The sequence below is a fragment of the Pseudonaja textilis genome, chromosome 2 (assembly GCF_049901715.1).
Source record: "Pseudonaja textilis isolate UNSWEBS1 chromosome 2, rPseTex1.2, whole genome shotgun sequence".
Lineage (NCBI taxonomy): Eukaryota > Metazoa > Chordata > Lepidosauria > Squamata > Elapidae > Pseudonaja > Pseudonaja textilis.
Window position 1 is genome coordinate 38,962,955 of NC_141991.1, and position 19,061 is coordinate 38,982,015.

General features: G+C 39.7%; 1 protein-coding gene and 1 long non-coding RNA gene across 2 annotated transcripts; one reads left to right on the forward strand and one right to left on the reverse strand.

Annotated features, from left to right (window-relative positions):
* Positions 1-673: 673 nt before the first annotated feature.
* On the reverse strand, positions 674-5,970 carry LOC148126832 (uncharacterized). Its single transcript, XR_015741613.1, has 2 exons — positions 5,502-5,970; positions 674-3,704 (listed from the first exon to the last, which is right to left on the reverse strand). It is a non-coding gene; the product is annotated as an uncharacterized LOC148126832 (long non-coding RNA).
* On the forward strand, positions 5,958-12,680 carry BHLHE40 (basic helix-loop-helix family member e40). The gene is made up of 5 exons (XM_026722589.2): positions 5,958-6,506; positions 6,707-6,776; positions 7,177-7,284; positions 8,067-8,190; positions 9,589-12,680. The coding sequence occupies exons 1-5, from the start codon at positions 6,427-6,429 to the stop codon at positions 10,446-10,448; spliced, it is 1,242 nt and encodes a 413-aa protein (XP_026578374.1). The 5' UTR covers positions 5,958-6,426; the 3' UTR covers positions 10,449-12,680.
* Positions 12,681-19,061: the final 6,381 nt, after the last annotated feature.

Consider the following 19,061-nt stretch of genomic DNA (forward strand, 5'->3'; position numbering starts at 1 on the left):
TCTTCAACAGGATAGTACCTTATGTGATTCATTAACCTTTGAACTTCAGACTTCTCCTCAGCTGCTCCAATTCCAACACTGTATTTGCTGACCTTAGACTGCCAGCAGTTTGGCTTTGTTCAGGAATTAGGAAAGTCTTTGACAAATTCCCTGTGCTAAAGTTCAGATTTCTTATCTGGTAAATATACCTTCCATCCAGCTGTCACTTTATTTAATATGTTTACAAAGGATACCTAGCATCTAGAAGACTAAAACCAGACTTTAATTGAACAGGGTAAATTTCTTTCAAAATTACATTGTTCTAAATTGCCTGCATTCTGATTTTGAAAAGCATTCTCCTCAATTCAGTGATTTTATTTTTGTAAAGACTACTTGGTTACCAATTGCTTTATTTCTCCAAATCTATTGCAAAACATTCATTTTAGGTCTTGTTCTTGTTTCTGTTTACCACTAGTGTTAAAATCTCATATCCAAACAGTTTTTGCCCACCGTAGATAGTGTTGATTGGAGTGATAGTCTTGTTGTGATAATGGTATATAAGTAGATAAATTTGCAGAGGTAACTCTCAATCATTGATCAATAACCCTAAACATTTGATGGAGTGGGGAAAGGATGAGACAGCCACAATAGTAGATATAATTGATTAGTGTGCAAAACTCAATGAGGAAAAAAATTGGTAGGCAGAAAGAAACAAGAGCTTTTATTTCTTTAATTATTAAGCTAGGGCTATCTTATATGGCTGGTGAAAACCTGGAACCACAAGATGACACAAAAAAATATCTCCAGTCTTTCCAGCCATTCTAGAGGTCATCTAGATTTCTACAGCCCAGATAGGGCAGCCTGTCTAAGCAATGAAAACACTTCAGTCTGAACTTGCCATCAAAGCTAAGTATATTACAAGATCGTTTGCAAGCATTAATCTTTCAAATGACTGACTGCTGGATGAAAGCAGAAACTTCTTTTACAACTTCAGCTCCTATATAATTATGGAAAACAAACTTTTGTTGACATTTCAATAGGTGACTCTGCATGATGTAATAGCTCCGATTCCATGCTAAATTAATATATTTAACAAACTGATTTCTATTAACAGTAGGACTACTGTAAACTACATGCTAGGTTAATTACTCCTAAAGTAAACATATGGGATAGAATGGTTAAATCCTTCACTGTGGATCAGTTCTTTCTTTAAAAGTTGCCACCCACAAAAAAAAAGGTGATCTAAATTAGTGTCAATTGAGATTTTGAGAGAGGATTCATGAAGGAGATAATTAGAGAAAAAAAGGATTAAGCTTTGCTCTCTGTGAGTGCAGGGTCTTACTGTTACTTTAGAGAAAATGAAAAGGAGAGAAATACATGACTAACATACTATCCCAGAGCACTTTCAGAATCACATAGGATCAAGATGTAGCGAAGATATTTCAAAGGCATCCGAAGACACTTAAAGCTACTTTTTAAATTAAGGCACAGCAATTTACAGGGTTGTTGCTGACCTGTAAGACATCTTTTTCACTGCACAAAAGACTTGGCACAAGTCGTATTTGTTACCTTGCTGGAACTGAAACATTATGCACACTGTAAGATGTTAGCAGCACTGACAGTTTCAGATTGCTCAATATATATGGTTTTTTTTTTTCTGGATTGATGCACAGCAGTCATTTTGGAACAAGTGAAATCTGACGTAAGTGAGCAGAGACAGTTGGTGTTCAGAATGGAGAATTGATTATTAAAACTTAATTTGGTGCTCCCTGTGTCATAGCACCTCTCTGCCTGGCACAATTTGCATACCTGCTTGCAAGTAGCCCTGGCAACATAAAATTGCTACTAAAAAAAATACTTCCAGTTGGAATACCTGGAAACAATACTTAACATTGGAAAACAAAAATTGTAAGAAATGCCCCAATATTTTTGTTGTATCATCACAAATGTCAGTGGGGCTTTCTTTCCATCAGTGGGTATATAATTATTGCCCAAGTGGCAGTTCTGTCATCTTTGCTTAAATGAAGATGGGATAAGGCAAATAAAATTATTCTTCTCCAGAGCCCCACTCTGGATTATAGGAAGTACCTTCATCAGTCCCTTTACAAAAGGTTAGAACAGCCATGTATCTCCCAATGTATACATTAGTAGCACTGCTGATGGGTTGACAAATTGACAACTCCAGGTTTCCTAATATGATCTGATTGCTTATTAGTAACCTATGACGATCACTAAGTGTTGTATCTTATGTTTCTTGATGAATGCATTTTATTTTTTCTTTATATACACTGAAAGCATATGCACCAAAGACAAATTCCTGTGTCCAATCATATTTGGCCAATAAAGAATTCAATTCTATCCTATCCTATCCTATCATTTGAAATCAGTCACAGAACTGAAGAGTCCTCTAGATGTCTGGGGTGGGGGAAGTAGAGAAAACTGGAGTGAGAAGGGAGATACAGAAAGAAGGAAGGAAAAGAAGCAGAGAGCCTACAGATTTAGATGAATGTATGTGAAAGGAAAAGAAAAAAAAGAAAAAAAAATCCCCTGCCTTTTTTGCCTGCTTTCTCCACGGGGATTTCCTTAGAGGCTCAGATTTGTACAGAAATAAAATCAATGTGGTACTCAAATACCACATCAACTCAATCAGCTAGCAACTCTGGCAGCAGTCGACTGGTCTTGTGGAACACATCACTGTACTGTGGTTTCATCACCAGTATTTTGGTTTTAGCAATAATCCCTGATTAACCTCACTGACTTCAGTGGAAAGAAAATTCATCCACAGGATGCTGCAAACTCATGCCTCTTGATGAGTTACCCTGGGAACTTTCTTGCATGTTTTGTGGATTATCCAACTACTTTACATCCTGATTCTCAGCAATCACACCAAGAATCACATGCCTTTCAAAACATGGTCTGATTCGGCATGCAAGTTTTAAGCTTCTAGCTCTGCACAGTAAAATGCTTTAGACCATGTCAGACAAATCGTATTAAGCTACAACTGCCTCTTCTGTGGTCTGAAATAAAAGACATCTAATATTGAGATTTGAACTCAGGATGCTCTGAAAACAAATCTGAGGGTCCTTCATTGACACAAGTTCTTCCACACTATCCAGCTTCTTGCAGAGTTCACCACCAGGTCCAGCGTCTTCTTCTTTTAGCTATTTCCTCACTTATTGCTTCTGGGAATTTCCAACAGAAAGCCTGCCAAAAGAGAAGTATTTTCATGGTTGCCTTTGTCTCCACCCTGAATGACTCCTTCAGTATGAATAACATTAAGACTTGCATCACAAGCCAGGTGCAGCCAACTTGATCTGTCTGCTGGACCTAGACCATTGCTCCTACCAACGCAATCATCAAATACTTGATCACACAGCAAACAATAATCTACTGAGATAAGCAACCATAAGTGATTGGGGAGAAAGAAGCAACTCAGATCAGGCCTATGAAGGATATGTTCATATTGGTACACAGATAGCCTGGGCACCATAATAGGGGCGTCCTCCCATTATGACTGGTATTTAGCAAAGAAACAGCAACCATACAGTATGTTTGGTGCTCCCTGAGCTTATTGATTCAACCATGAGTTACAAATATTCCCCTTTATCAGAATCGTATCATTGCTGTTTGTTGTTTAATCTAACCTATGACACAAGACAGGATTTGCGACAGACGTCCAGGTCACACTCACTGAGGTGCAATCATGGCAAATATCTGACTTGATGCTGAAATAACAAAAGTAAATCATATTACATCTTTAGAAAAAGAAACTAGGATCCCACAAGACTAGAGTTTAAAATGTACTAAGCTGCCCCATTGACCCTAATGTGGTTTAATTTTTCCTCCTTCTCATAACAGCTCTGGAGTATTCTTATTAGCTTCATTTTTAAAGTGAGATGTGAAGCAATACCATTCAATCCGATGTATGTTGACTCAGTTCCATGAAGTTTGATGGGACTTTCTCATTCCAGATCAGGGGTTCATTATGCAATTGCCATAACCCATTCAGAGAATTCTACAGGATGGGGAAGCGAGTGAGGGCAACATTCTTCCACTTCCAATCTTCTTACTTCTTCCCCATTATGTCTTCTGCTTTTTTTTCTTAGCAGAAAAACATCCACTGAGAGTATGGTGCCAGCAGCTGTCAGTGACCAGGGTATGCTTAGCATCCATACTTACCAAATAGTCTGAACCCAGGCTTCTTAGGTTTCTCAGATATGGTGCTGCTTTATAATATTTTTATTATATATAAATACAAGGCATATTTAATACCCCTCCCTTCTCCTATTTTTGCCAAAACCCTGTGAGGTGAGTTGGCTGAGAGAAAGTGACTGGCCCAACGTCCCCCAATCTACTTTCATGCCTAAAGAGGGAGTAGAACTCACAGTCTCGTTTCTAACCAAGTGCTTTTAATCACTATATCAAATATAGCTTAATAGGTTTTTGAAAGTGAATGCCTGGGCTGGGCATACAATATTTCTGTACTTTGATGTAAACCTTTTTGGAATAATTTTCACTTGAAAGCTTTAAATAAATAATGAACCCCTAGGGTCATTAGTGGGCATTGTACTAACTGTAACCCACTGCACAAGGCAGTGGTATACAGTTGATATACTTTTTATCTGTTCATAGAAAATGTGTATAGAACATTTACTGCCTTTGATTCTTCACTCAGGCAAACTCTGAGAGTCACCTCAACTATCATGTCTCCCTCGAATATCAAACTATCTTTGCAGCGGTCTCTGACTGGGAATGACTATTTAATTTTGAACAGATTTAACTACAAATTATTCTTACAATCATTGTACGAGCATCGTAAGATTGTTGGGGCCAAATGAACTCCTCTCCCTGGTCCTTTAGCGCCAAATAAGGTCTTTCATCAGTTAGCTCATGTTCCTATTTCTGTGGAAAAGACGTCCTCATTCAACTCAAATATGCTGCGGGGAATGCCTGATTCAACCAGGGCTTCCCTGAAAACCCAGAATTCCCAGCTGACATGGCTGAAGGCCAGGGAGGCTGAAAACAGGAGCTGCATTCTCAGACAGGCAGACATCGGGTGAGGCTTTTTAACTCTTCCCTCCGTGTAATTTTCCTGACAGAAACAAGCGAGGGAACACTTACCACTCTTTGCCCCTTGAGTTCCTGCAAATCCCATTTGTCACAGTAAAGAAAGGAGTACTTTGGGGTCTGACTCACCATACAACCAGGAAGATATTTGCACTGCCCGCTGGGCCACAGGATACCTGGCGCCTCTGGAGCCAAAACAGCAGGCCTCGCCCTGCTCTTCACTCCTGGAGAGCTTTGTGGCACAGCTAAACAGCCTGCCATCCCTTTGGCTGCAAAAATGTAGACCACCACTAGGTGGCTGCCGAGAAGTGGTTGTGGGGGAGGAATTCCTTCCATCAAACCAGCAATCCTGCGAACTTTTGCTGCACGGATACCGCGTGTCCCCCTTCTATACAAAACGTGTACCTGCCAGAGAAGGGGAAGCACGGTCCCGTCCCCTCCCCCCCGCCATGTACCTCAAAAAACTGCCCGTGTCTCCTGGGAAAAAGGGCTGGGCTGCTTTTCTCTCTCTCTCTATCTTCCTCCCTTTGGGAACGGGGATGCGGGGGACAGGCGTTCTTGGTTTACTGTGCCCGGGGTTCATTACAACGGGGGAGACACCTTGGCCCAAGAAGCAGCACATCCAACCTGCTTCTTCGCGACAGCACGCGGACGCCCGCGCTGACGGGAAGGCTCGCGGGGCCGAGGACGAGTCGTCGCCGCGGGGACCTTGAGTCCCAGAGGGAAACCCACGCGGCGGTTCCCTCCCTTTTCCCTCTTTGCCTGCATCCGGACCACGCACATTGCACAGGCGGCGACCCGGGTGGCGGGCGGGGGAGAGAGAGAAAACGAGGGATCGCCCCATCACGTTTCGACAACAACAGCAGCAGCAGCAGACGCCGCCGCTTCCACCCTCCCTCCTCCCCACTCCCGCCTGCTTGTGTGGCCGGGAGCAGAGAGGCTGGAGCGTTGGCCAACACGTGAGGCTCATGTGATGAGGCGGGGAGGGAGGGAGAGGCGAGGCTCGTTCCTCCCTCCGGTAGCAGCCAGACGTGCCTGGAGTCACAGGGTAAAACGCGTCGCTCCCCTCCGCCCCCTCGCTCACATTTAACCCAGCCTTGCAGCCTTCCAATTACTTCTCTCAAGCTCGCCGGCGCAAGGGCGCCCCTTTTCAGCCCGACGCTCCAGGTAGCCGGGAAGGACATGAGCAGCCGCCGCAGCTTGATTTCAACTTGATTTCGCTCGGCGCAAGCCCTCGGCATCCCCTGCTCGCTCCCGTACGGAGGCTTCCTTTGAGGCGGGAGGCAATCCCGGGTCTTCTCATTGGCTTCCTCTTGAGTGGGAAAAGGCTGTTCCGGCCGGCCAGGTGCCAAGCGAGCTTTCGGAGAAGCCGAAACCCCAATGGAGAGGATCCCCAGCGCTCAGCCTCCTCCCGCTTGTCTAGGCAAACTGGCTGCTCTCGACGGTGGCGACATGTCCGGGTAAGAAGCGCGCGCCGAAGGGCTTTGCTTTCCAAGGGAAAATCGCCCGGCTTTGGCCCCGAAGACCTTCCTCGGGAGGACAGCGAGTCTTGCGCTAGCCGTCTGGGAGAAGAGGGGAAGTTCGCCTTCTTACCGGCGAGTTAAAACATCGTTTTATTAAAAAAACAAAACATATATTTTCTTCTTGTTGTCATCAACAGGTTGGACTTCGCTCACATGTATCAAGTTTACAAGCCCAGAAGAGGCTTAAAAAGAGGAGACGACAGTAAGGTAAATGCAAATTGCATGTTTTGCTTCAGATTCTTCCCGGCTGGGGTGAAGGACAGTTGCCCCCCCTTTTAGTGCAGTATTGGGGTTCTGCTTTTAAAAGAGCTTGGGGAAGAGAATGCACAAGTTTGGAGGAGTACAGGATAGGGGGTGGTTAAAGGATAAAATTGTTTTAATAGCCTCATACTATGAAAATCCATTTGGTTAGAAGTGTTGCTGGAAAGTATTTTCCTGGACATGTCTGTGGTAATTATCTCCCAGAAAAGTATCTTGGTTCAGGAAATTTTTCTGTTTGCAAATAAAATGTTTCTATCTTCTATTCAGTTTCAGTTTTTTTATCTAAACCAGTCCAGCTCTGAGTGATGTTGTGTGTCCCCGCACCCCTTTCTTGTTTTCCTTTCAGGAGACTTACAAGTTGCCTCACAGGCTGATTGAGAAGAAAAGGCGTGATAGGATTAATGAATGCATTGCCCAGCTGAAAGACCTTTTACCAGAACACCTCAAACTTACAGTAAGTAGAAATCTGGCCACTGTCCAGACTTGTCTTCCTTTTCAGAGAGGTTAGGCTGAATGGATTTTTGTATGGATAAAAGCGCCATCTAGAGGATTCCTTGGTCACTGCAGATGAAAGTGAAAAGGGCTGTGTCTGGGTAGCATTGCAGTGTTGTGCCTCTTATGAATACTTGGTCTTGTAATTCTGAAGAACTTGCATGTGAGGTTCAGAATATACAATGCCTTAAATCTGATAGGAGACTACAATTTATTTTGGAGTGATTGGGTAGCTTTGATTGCACCCTTTTTTTCTCTGTTACTATATTGTTGCTTCAAATTCCATGTTCTAATTTATAAAAAAAACAACCTCCAGAACTTTGAAACTTAAAAGTTTCATGTTTTCTGTTAGGTTTCTGTGATAAGATAGGACTGCATGCCTGCACTGTTAAAAAATAAGGAAAATGTTACATCAGTTTCCATTTGAAAAATGAGTGCTGATTTGGGCTTTGTATTTTGGAATTGTTTTTAAAAAACACTTCCTCTTTAGTTATGTAAAATATTGTTTTATTTCTTCATTTTTTTAACCTGAAATAATTATATAAACATACCTGTAACTCCTCTTATTGAGCTTATTCACAGGGTAGATTTAAGTAGCTTTTGATCAGCATAAAAGTGGATATCATTGGGAACATGCTGTGTTTAATTCAGTCCCTGCTCATTTCCTCCCATACTTTGCCAGGACATATTGCTCCCGCATTCTGTTTCCTTCAACTAACCAACTCATTCCCTTCCTGTTTTCAGACTTTAGGACACTTAGAAAAAGCGGTTGTTCTTGAACTTACCTTGAAGCATGTCAAAGCATTAACTGGTCTTATTGAACAACAGCAACAGCAGATCACAGCCCTCCAAAAAGGTTTACATGCCGGTGAGTACTTGCCTTTAACACCTTTCCTAGAGTCACAGATGCCTTTCACATCAAAATCCTCTATTAAAAAAATAGTGCTGCTCATTACAACAAACTTCTCATGGTAAAGGATTTTTAATTTATCCTTGCCTCAGTTTTTTAAAAGAAAGAAATATGAAACTTGGCAGTCTTTGCCTTTTGATTTTGAACTTATGTTCTTTCCATTCAGGAGGAGTTTTTTATTTAAGTTCCGAACACTTAAAAAAGAAAAAGATTGGGCTACTGAACCATGTATTGTCTGTAGATCAAAAGGACTTTTTCTTATATTCCAGCAGCCTAGAAATCTGGATTAGTTATAGCAGTTCTAAATTGTCAAGAAGTTCCTCTGTTATTTCTTTAAGTCTGCTTCTTCAAGCTATATTCTGTTATCCTTTAAAGCAGTCATTGAAATTTATTGGGTGGTAGTTCCCAGAGTTTTATGTACATTGGAAGTTGCAGTCCCAATTAATTCAGAGAACATCCAGTTGAGTACAATTGCTTTCAAGTTTATATTATTTTATATTTTGACCCAATATTTTCTTCTATAACTGAAGGAGCCCTTTATTTGGATACTACTACCAGTAGCATAAATAGACTGTCCACATTAACAGTGATAATTTCTCATGTAAGATGTTCTAGATGTAACAACAAGAGTAGGAATCATGGAAAGGGGGATATTATGAAGAATTGACTTGCTGGGCCAAGAACTCCCTGCTGTCTCTCACATTTAGGATTGCTTACTGCGTGGATGATTAGCAATGTACAGATAGCCCTTTCTTTTGTTATTGTGAATGAGCTCCAGGAATATGGAGAAAAGACCATATGAAGGAGCAGATCCATCTAATGAAATAATCTAAATGTTTAAACATTGGGCAAAATGTGCAATGACACAAGGTTAATGTAAGAAGCTCTTGCATGTAGTTAAATTGATTTGTGCCTGCTTTCATTGAAGCCTGTAGTACTCTGATGTTTCGGTTTTCCATTAACTAAAAAGATCTGACAAGATAGTATCCTATAAAGGATTCTTTTTTCATTCCACTTTATTTTCACCCTATTCTGATCTGTTAATAGAGACTTACCCTGACAAAGAACTAATTTTATTCAGCTGCTTCTCCCCTACTTCAAACCTGGACATTCCATTGAAGTGATAATTTTTAATTAAGTATAATAAAACATGGATTTCACCCTTAGACACACAGGTAAATTAACCCATTACAACCAAGTTTCTGAAGCATTTCCCATGTGCATACTTACCTGGAAGGAAACTGGGGTGATTTAATGGCTTTTCAGTAAATAAACTTTCTTAGGGGTGCTTTACATTCTCATGTTCACTAAATCTTTTTGGTGTGTCAGGTTAATTTGTGACTAATGTATTTTCAGATAAGCTGCCACCACGGAGTCTTGAATCTAGCCAAGAGATATTTCGGTCTGGGTTCCAGATGTGTGCCAAAGAAGTGTTACAATACCTGGCCAAGCACGAAAATGCCAAGGATCTGAAATCATCTCAGTTCATGACCCACCTGCACAGAATGGCAGAAGCTCTGCAGAGTGGAATCAGCCGAACGCCTGGAGATGCCACCCCAAAGCTTACAGATCTGAAGGATAAATCTCCATCTCTGACCAAAGCTTCTGAGGCACATGGGAAAAACTGTGTGCCTGTGATTCAGAGGACTTTTGCCCACTCCAGTGGAGAACAGAGTGGCAGTGACACAGACACAGACAGTGGATATGGGGGTGAGCTAGAAAAAAGTGACTCTAAATCCGATCCACAGTATTTTAAAAAGGACACGGAGCTGAAGTACGCTGCTCAAGAGAGAATCACTTCTATTAAGCAAGAAAACGAGGATCCACCAGCAAAACGGACCAGGATGGACATGTCAGAGGATGAAGACCATTTTAGTAATAATGTGCTTGGCTCTTCCTCCAACAGCTTCTTAGGTCCTCATCCCCACCAACCTCCCCTCTGTTTGCCTTTTTATGTTTTCCCTCCCTCAGCGACAGCCTACCTGCCTATGTTGGAGAAGTGTTGGTATCCAGCCTCTATGCCTATCTTGTATCCAAGCCTCCCAACGTCCACTGCAGCACTTTCAGGGTTAATGAACCCAGAGAAAATGTCTTCTCCTTTGCTATTGCCTCACCGACTCCCCTCGCCTATACCATCCCATTCCCCCATGGACTCTACAGCTCTTCTTCAAGCTTTGAAGCAGATGTCTCCTTTGGATCTGGAAACCAAAGACTAAACAAGGAGAGCCTCTCTTGCTCTATTTGGTTGAGTTTTGAAATTATTTTGGATTTCTCCCCCATTCTAAACTGTATTTGGGAGGCTACGTGTCCAAGTCCTAGAAAAGATTTCAAAGATGCATCCCAGTTAGTGGAAAAAAAGGACAGGTGTGTGTTTTATTGCTACATTAAAATGTTTGGATATGCTTTTACCTTTCAGCTATCTGAAAAACCTTAAATCAGCTAGGATTATACTTTGAAGCTGTGAAAGAAAACAAAAAGATTAAACAGATTTAGAGAATGTGCAGAAAGAAAAATCTGGTGTGTCTGATGAGGACTTTTCAGGTAATGATCTCGAGAAGCAAAACTTCAGAATTGGATAGAATGGCTTCGGTAGCTTTTTGGCACCACCAATATCTGAGATCTTAACATCTAGATACATAACATTTATTATAGCATTGCTATGAATCCTTCCAGTAACAGTCATTGGCTAGTAAAGCATAGTAAGTAATTCAGGGAGATTTTGAATCTAGTTTTTTGCCTATTTCAGCTCAACAAAATTTCCTTCCTCTGCCCCAAATACTGTCTGGAAGTTTTGTTTAGTTTGAGCTGCTAGATAGGTACTACTCTGAGGAAGCCATTTTGGAAAAAAAAAAACCAGACCATATACTTTCTTTTCCTTATTGCAGATATTGTTTCTCCTAATTTCTGGACAAAAGCCTCTGGGATATTCTCTAGGAAAGGACATTGGCTACCGTAATTAGTTACTGGTCCACTTCTGACTAACAAGTATCATCAGGTTACTACTTTGATACGGAAATGGCTGTTACTCTGAATCGAAGTCTGTTGTGAAGTATAGTAGAATCCTATTGTCTGCTCAGTTCTCAGTTTTTCCCCAAGTGTTGTACTGCCTGAAAATAATCAAATATATTTTCTATTCTAAAGTGGTTTCATATCTGTAGTTGAACATATATAGCTTCATTCTTCTGAATGCTAATATAAACTGGTATCTAAATCAACACCATAAAACACATTATAATTTGACACAACAGAGGCCTTACTTGGAATATTTTGAGATAACTGGTAGTAGCCCTTAACATGACCATATTATGCAAATCCAGAGCCATTTCAAACATATCCTTTCAGCATCTTCCTAGACCTGCAGGGATCTGCGTGTAGCATTTTATATTAGAACCAGAGACAGTTTTCTTGGTTATAGCAAAAACTGGACAAGTGAAAGCTGATGAGAGAAAGAGTGTGTATGTGTGTACATCATATTTCCCCACACACATTCATCCATTCAGGGCAGTACAGAAATTCTCTTACAAAACTAAAGTTTCTAATAAGGGCAGAAAAGTATAAGAAACATTTTTGAAAAGAATTTACTGCCAAGGTTGGTTATTGAAATTGGATTAGAGATTGTAAGAAGCAGATGAGCAACAATCTCTCGATAAGGAGGAAGCACCTCCTCCTTATGTGGTTAAAAAAGTGTGTGGTATGATTTTAGTTGTGATATTCTTTAGTTTGCAGTCTTAAGAGCCACAGCCACTCCCAGGGATGAATTGTGAGTCATGGATTGTGGTCTTTGCCTCCTGCTTGTCATCTTGGTTGCTGGAGCATGACAGAGCAAGGGAGATGCCTGCCATTTTCCTGGAAGATGGACAGCAGAACAATACAGCACAATAGAAAAACTGCCAACCTGTAAATTGACCCTAGATGGAACACATCCTGTAGGAAAGAACAATCCACCGTGATTCTGAATATTAAAGTTTTGAAAGATCAAATGGTGAAATGCTGGTATTAGTAATTTGTTTTGAGAAAGGTCCTATTATCCTCTGATTTTCACTTATGTTATTGCACCAACTGCTAGAATGCACTATGCTCAATTACAGGTTGTGTTTGACCATTTATATTTTATTGTTGGTTTGAAAGAAACCTGCAGTTTTTGTACACAGTTGTTGCCTTTCTTTGCAAAAATCTATTATAAATGTGTACATATGCATATTCTATGTTTCAGAAGTCTATTATTTGTAAAACTACTTGAGTTCAAAGAAAGTGGGAAATATGAATGTATTCCTGTTTTTTTTTTTCTTTTTAAGGAGAGGAATGTCTTGTTCTTCCTCTCGGGAGAAATAGAGTGTTTCTATTTTTGGAACCTTCTTGAAGGTGGGTAGAGTGTAAATATTTTTATCAGAGTAAAAGTTAAGTAGTTGTTTAAGAAAAATACTTAATAAAATTATTTTCCTGTGGAAGTTGTTTTTGTTCCTCTTTGGGTCTGAAGAACCTATTGATTGTAATAAGACTGAAGTGTCTAAGGTGGATGTAGTTGTAGAGAAATAGAAAAATAATCTAACTTGAGTTAGTCCACTTAACTGGACTTTACTGGAACAAGAGGTCAGTGGAGGTGATAAGATGGGCATTGGTGTTCCCATACCATCAAAGGACTACAACTACCTGTCAGTTTCCCACTTGCACTATTGTAGGAATGTAATCATGTGCCTCATTACCTTTTTTAAATGAAAGATATGGGGTTACAGTTGCCTCATGTTCTATGCATTGTTTTGTTTCTATTTCATGTGATAACAATGTTTTTGGGCAAAGCTATGTAAAATGGGAAAAACAGAAAAAAAAAGATTAACATATAATAGGAACTACAAGTACTATCCTGGCATAATGAGACATTATTTTAGATGTCTCCAAGATTTGCCTGGAAGAAGGAGATTATTTCAGGATGATGTCAATGGATTAATACGGCCACCTGGCCATGTCTCGTTGAGATAATTCCATGAGCTGGGGCCCTCAGGGCCCTCACCCTTGATACTACATATCTAACTTTAGTTGTCAGAAAGATTCCCAAGGATGAATGAAATATTTGGCAGCTACATATCAGATACAGTATCATTCCCCTCCCTTTAAAAAACAAAAAAACAAGGGACACTCTAAAGCAGGGGTATCAAACTCATGGCTCACAGACCAGATGCGTCACATGCTGGCCCCACCCCCACCCGGTTTAACGAAGGGGGAAAAAGTCCCATTTTATCATGGGTCACTGCTGTGATGACTCAAGTTGGATACCCCTGTTCTAAAGGGAGCTCCAAACTAAGTCTGGTAAAAACACAAGTGGCATAAGAAATTGCTCGTGAGATTTTGGCAACTGAAAGACAGATTGAGCATTCGCTTGGGTTACTTTTTTCTCTTATTATATTTCTATTTAAATGGTAATTATTTCTAAATTTCAGGTGTATCATAAATGTTACCTACCTCTTGACTGTCTTTTCTGCATTGCTACTTTTTTGGTGAAACACAAGTGGTTGTCCTGTGTTTGCCATCACTGTCCCTTCAGAATGAATGAATGTGGCCCTGGAACTGCCCTGTATATCATTTTTGCCTTAAAGGCATGTCCTTGTTTCTGATTGTAAAGGAAAGGCAAAGGCATTTCAGAAGAACAAAAGGCAGAGCCCATCCCCCTTGGTGCCAAATAGTGGCACCACTGAACTACAGCAAGACAAGCCACTGCTTGCAGAGCAATCACATCAGCAGATCTTCCTAGCTTACCTCAATGGCGAGCCAATTTTTCCATTGGCTAACCTCTAAATAATTCACCATTCATTCAAATCACATTCAGAATTGAAATCCTTACATGGTCACTCCAAACACTTTGTCTATGGAGATTCTCAATCATCCAGGTTTTGGTTATCCCAAAAGTGCTTTTTTTCAAGAGGCAGCTGGACTTTCTGGTTTTTCTTTGAAGACGTTTCATTCCCCACCATCAAGTCGGAGTTGAAGAAGCTTCTTGGATGAGAAGTGAAACATCTTCAAAGAAAAACAGAAAGTCCAGTTGCCCCTTTTAAAAAGTATCTTTGGTCCAAACACTTTAATTTTCTTATATTTTCTTTTCTCACTTTTTATATTCTATCAATAGAGAATTTGCTGCAGTGGTTCAGGTGCCAGGTTAGAAGTGTAATTCCACCTTAGACACAAAGCCAGCTGGGTGATCTTGGACCAGTCATTCTCTCTCAGCCCTAAGAAGGGGGCAATGGCAAACCACTTCAGAAACCATGCCAAGAAAAGTACAAGCACTAATCCAGGCAGTTAGCAGGAGTCAATACTGACTTGAAGGTACACACAAACAAACACAAAAGAGTAAAAATCTTGATATGACAAGATTTGGTCTATGGGTTCATATGGGTAAGTATAATCTAAACCAACTCACTTTTTGAGTCTTGGGTTCCTAGAATTCAGAAGCAAAAAGTCATCAGTGATCTAAAAGATTTCTGATGTAAATGAAGGACGTGCCTGTCCATTGCTGTTACAAGGTATAGGCAGTTGCTTTCTATATAATTGAAGGTTTCAGATCATACCTGTCACATTAAAAGGAATCAAAGTTGGAAGTTACCAGACACACAGATCAATGTGGCAAGTTCCAACCTATCTAAAATAAATTTATAAAATAAATATACTCCATAGCAAGCATGCATGATTAAAAAGACATATCTCTAATAGCAATCCAGCATGCTTTCTCTGTCCATCAAGCTGAGCTAAGTAGGAAACAGTTGAATTCATAATTTCATTCTAGTCTAAAAGTAGATAACAACAATTCCAAATGAAGGGCGATATTTTCAAAGAGGCTGCCACAGTTTGAACTAAGATACGAAGCACACAAAGTTGAGTTATAGACTCAGCTAGTCCTTGAAATGCACAAAACTTTCAGCCTCCATCTGAATACATCTGGAACTGGTCAGCTCTGAAGACCAGCAAGGCTCTTAGGAGACCACTAAATGTTTATGGGGATTCTCAGTCATCCAAATCATGGTTGTCCCAAAGGTGCTTTTTTCCAGAGGCAACCCTAAAGCAAAATGGAGTCCTTATTTCAGAGTTCACTCACTCCTCTTTTGTTACTTAAACCTGTAAGCTTCGGAAGTCAAGGAGGGAGAGATCACGCTTAATTTAAATCAAATGTTTTTCAAACTTGGCAATTTTAAGATATATGGACTTCAGAGTTCCCCAGCCAAGTTTAAAACATATTTAAAGTTGCCAACTTTGAAAAACATATTTTAAAAAGTGGTTGTGTTTCCCATAATATAGATGGGAGACATGTGCTACCTCAGAAATTAGGCATGCTGTTTTAGGAGACTATTGCTATAAACTTTACAACACATTTCCATTATTTGTCTGGATGTAATGAATGTATTGCTTTCTCTGTAAAGGAAATGGTTCTGGGCAGCTGCACCAAATTCAATTTGATATGAGGTTCCTGTACTACTTTGTTCACCCTAGATAACTCTGAATCAATTTTGCAATTTTAGTTTTGAATCCTCGTCTCTCTCACACAAGACATTTATTTTTAAGCCTCCTGTTCTGTTGGCATCGGCATTGTTTTTCTTTGCAGATATTCACATTGTTAATAACCATTTCTTTTGACTCAAAAGATTCTCTTTCCGCAAAAGAAAATATATATTGATTTTTTTTATTAATTACATTTCTTAGTGCTTAATAAACATGTTGTCTGGGTATTTAATTTGCTTAACAATGCTGATTAGATTCTTAATCTCAATCTCTTTTTTCCAACTACTGGTAAAATGTTTGATAGTACTCTGTTTTTGCTTAAATTTCAATGTCAATCTATCCATTTCTGCACAGTATAGTATCTTCTTAATTATCTCTTCATCTTGCGGCGTTTCTTCATTTTTCCAGTATTGTGGAAATATAATCCTCACTGCTGTTACAACATGTAACAGATATATTCTTTGCAGATATACATTCATGTTGTTAATAGCCATTTCCTTTGACTGAAAAGAAACTGAAATACAATACTAGCATTTGATATTCTGGAGAGAAGTTCCCTGAGGATGGGCTCTGAAAGCTTGGAAGAATAAACCTTTGGCCCTGGTGAACAACTTAGATTGCATCCCACCAGCATTTCCATTGCTGATTCTAGCAAAATATCAGCCAGTATTGTGTAGCAATAAAACTGTTGGAATAAGTTTTATTCAGACTTAAGTTCCCACCAATACAAAACGGACTGGATATCTCAGGGACAGCTGTCCTCCCGCAGCCCAACTTAGTGAATCGTTATGGTGGGTACAGAAATTAAGAGAGAGCCTCATGTCTCAGAAAATAGACGGGATATAATTGTAACAAATAATTCAGAAAACTCTAATGACATACCCAGTTCTGGTAATCCCTGTAACTTGTTACTGGAAGAGGAGTTTCTAATAACATACTTAGCTTCTTTTGAAATTTGAATGGGAAATAACTTGTAATTTACTTCAGGTGATGCTGGGAGCACTGTGCATGCACAATTGCTTTTCTAGGAGGGAAAAGTCAAGGACAATGCTGACAATATATGCCATTGCATGCATCTAATTAACTCTCAGAGATGTTGCCAGTATATTAACTCTTCCAATATTTAAAACAGCAAGCAATCCTTAGGACTGAACTATGCATAATGCAGTTCCATTTAATGTTATCTAGTAGTAAGCTCCTTGTCTACTAATATCCTTGCGCTACTAATACAAGAGAATGCTTGTATCTTACAGCTGAACTGTGAGGTCCTTGGTGCTCTCTGTGCTTGGCTGTTTTCTTGCATATATTTCATTACCCAACTATGTAACATCATCAGTGCAGTCTGAAAGAAAATAACCAACAACCCCTCATATGATTGACTTTACTTAGTTACCCTCTATATACATGGAGCAAAAACAGCATAGACAGTGTTGGCATTGCAATACTGAAGTAGAAGCTACAACAGTTAAGGGTTCCATGCAAGAGTAAGGATGGTTATGGATGGTTTTTCAGCAAGCATTACGAACAGCCTTAGACACAACATGATATGATAACCATGTTATCATTCCATAGTATTCAGTTCTGGGTGGTAGCACGTTTTAACCAGTATGTCTCAAAGCAACTAAAGCCCAGTTTTACTCTAACAGGCTCATGCTGTTCTGGGCAAACTAGAATCGTAGACACTACTTTGCAAGCCAATCAATGGTTTGATGCTGCTGATTTGGATTGGTTCTAGCGAACCAGTAGCTCAGACAATCAGCTGGCCCCGCCCACCTTCCCCTGCCCTATCCTGTCCTATATTTCTGCATTTTTCAGCTCAGCTGATTTGCGCAGTAGACTGCCGTGCCTCAGCTGTTTTACTCACTAACACTGATGTAGAAGGTAAATTTTTAAGCTTGAAATGGGCAGTTTTTTAATGCTGTGCGCACGCTCTCATACAACCAGTAGTAAAAAAATTTGAATCCCAGTACTGAAGCCAACATACCATTAGCTGCATCTTATCAACAAGGAATTATATCTAGTGTACTCACACACACCAGAGGTATTGAAAGAAATCTGAAAAGATCACAGTAGTTGTGTTTTACACAGAAAGTAATGCATAAACAGAAAAGATTAGACCAAGCAGATGATTGTATGCATCTAGTAGAATGTTTAGTAAAGATTGAAAAATGAACAGAGGCATTTTAAGATCTTCTAAAATTAGTAGAAAAGTGGTGAATAACTCATGATCTTTTGCAGCATCCAAGAAATGTTTGTTTTGTTTAAAGAAACAAAAATGCCTGCATATGAAAGTGTATTTTGAATACGCCAGGAATCGAGTACTTAACTGTGTATGGTAAAACAAGAGGAGACAAGTATTGAGAGCTATCAATGAATGTGGATTGAATACAAAAGTGCTGAGATTTTCTGCTCATGTACAAAGAATAAGTGACCACTGAAATGCAAAACCGTTATATGAAAGACGAATGATTGGGTTGAAAGGGAAGTTAAGAATAATGGTTGGATGGAATTGATGACATCACCAAAAAGGAAGAGTGAGAAGTTTATAGAGCTAAAGGCAATATTTGAAATGATGGAAGCAAGGATGGTTTGCTGGGATAGAAAAGTCCACTGTCCATAGTCAATAGAATATAATTCTTTATTGGCCATGTGTGACTGGACACACAAGGAATTTGTCTTGGTGAAAATGCAATGAAACTGAATTAGATTTAGCTGTGTTTCCTTTTCATTTCTTGCCTCCTCTCCTCGGGTTACTATTTCTTATTCCTTTTCGGTGCTTACCCTGAAAAAGAAAAGAGGTAGTCTTTGACTTACAACCACAAATGAGACCAAATTTTTTGTTGCTGAGGGAGACAATTGTTAAGTGAGTTTTGCCCCATTTTAAGACCTTTCTTGCCACAGTTGTTAAGTGAATCACTGCAGTTGTTAAATTAGTAACAGGGTTGTTAAATGAATCTGGCTTCTCCATTGTCTTTGCTTGTCAAAAGTTTGCAAAAAGTGATCACATAACCCCGGGAAACTGCAACCATCATAAACAGGAATCAGTTGCCAAGCATCTGAATTTTGATCACATGACCATGGGAATGCTGCAATGGTCGTAAGTATACAAAACAGTCATAAGTCACTATTTTCAGTACCACTGTAACTTTGGTCACTAAACAAACTTGTAAGTCAATGAATACTTGTAGTATGGTGGGTAGATATACACAAATGATTTCAAGATAATTCATCTTTAGAGACATGGAAAGGAACAGAGAGGGGGCAAAAAAAACAACAACAACCCAATGCAGACTAACAGGCATATAATAAGGATCCCTTAAAATAATCCCTTAATTTTTTTAAAAAAA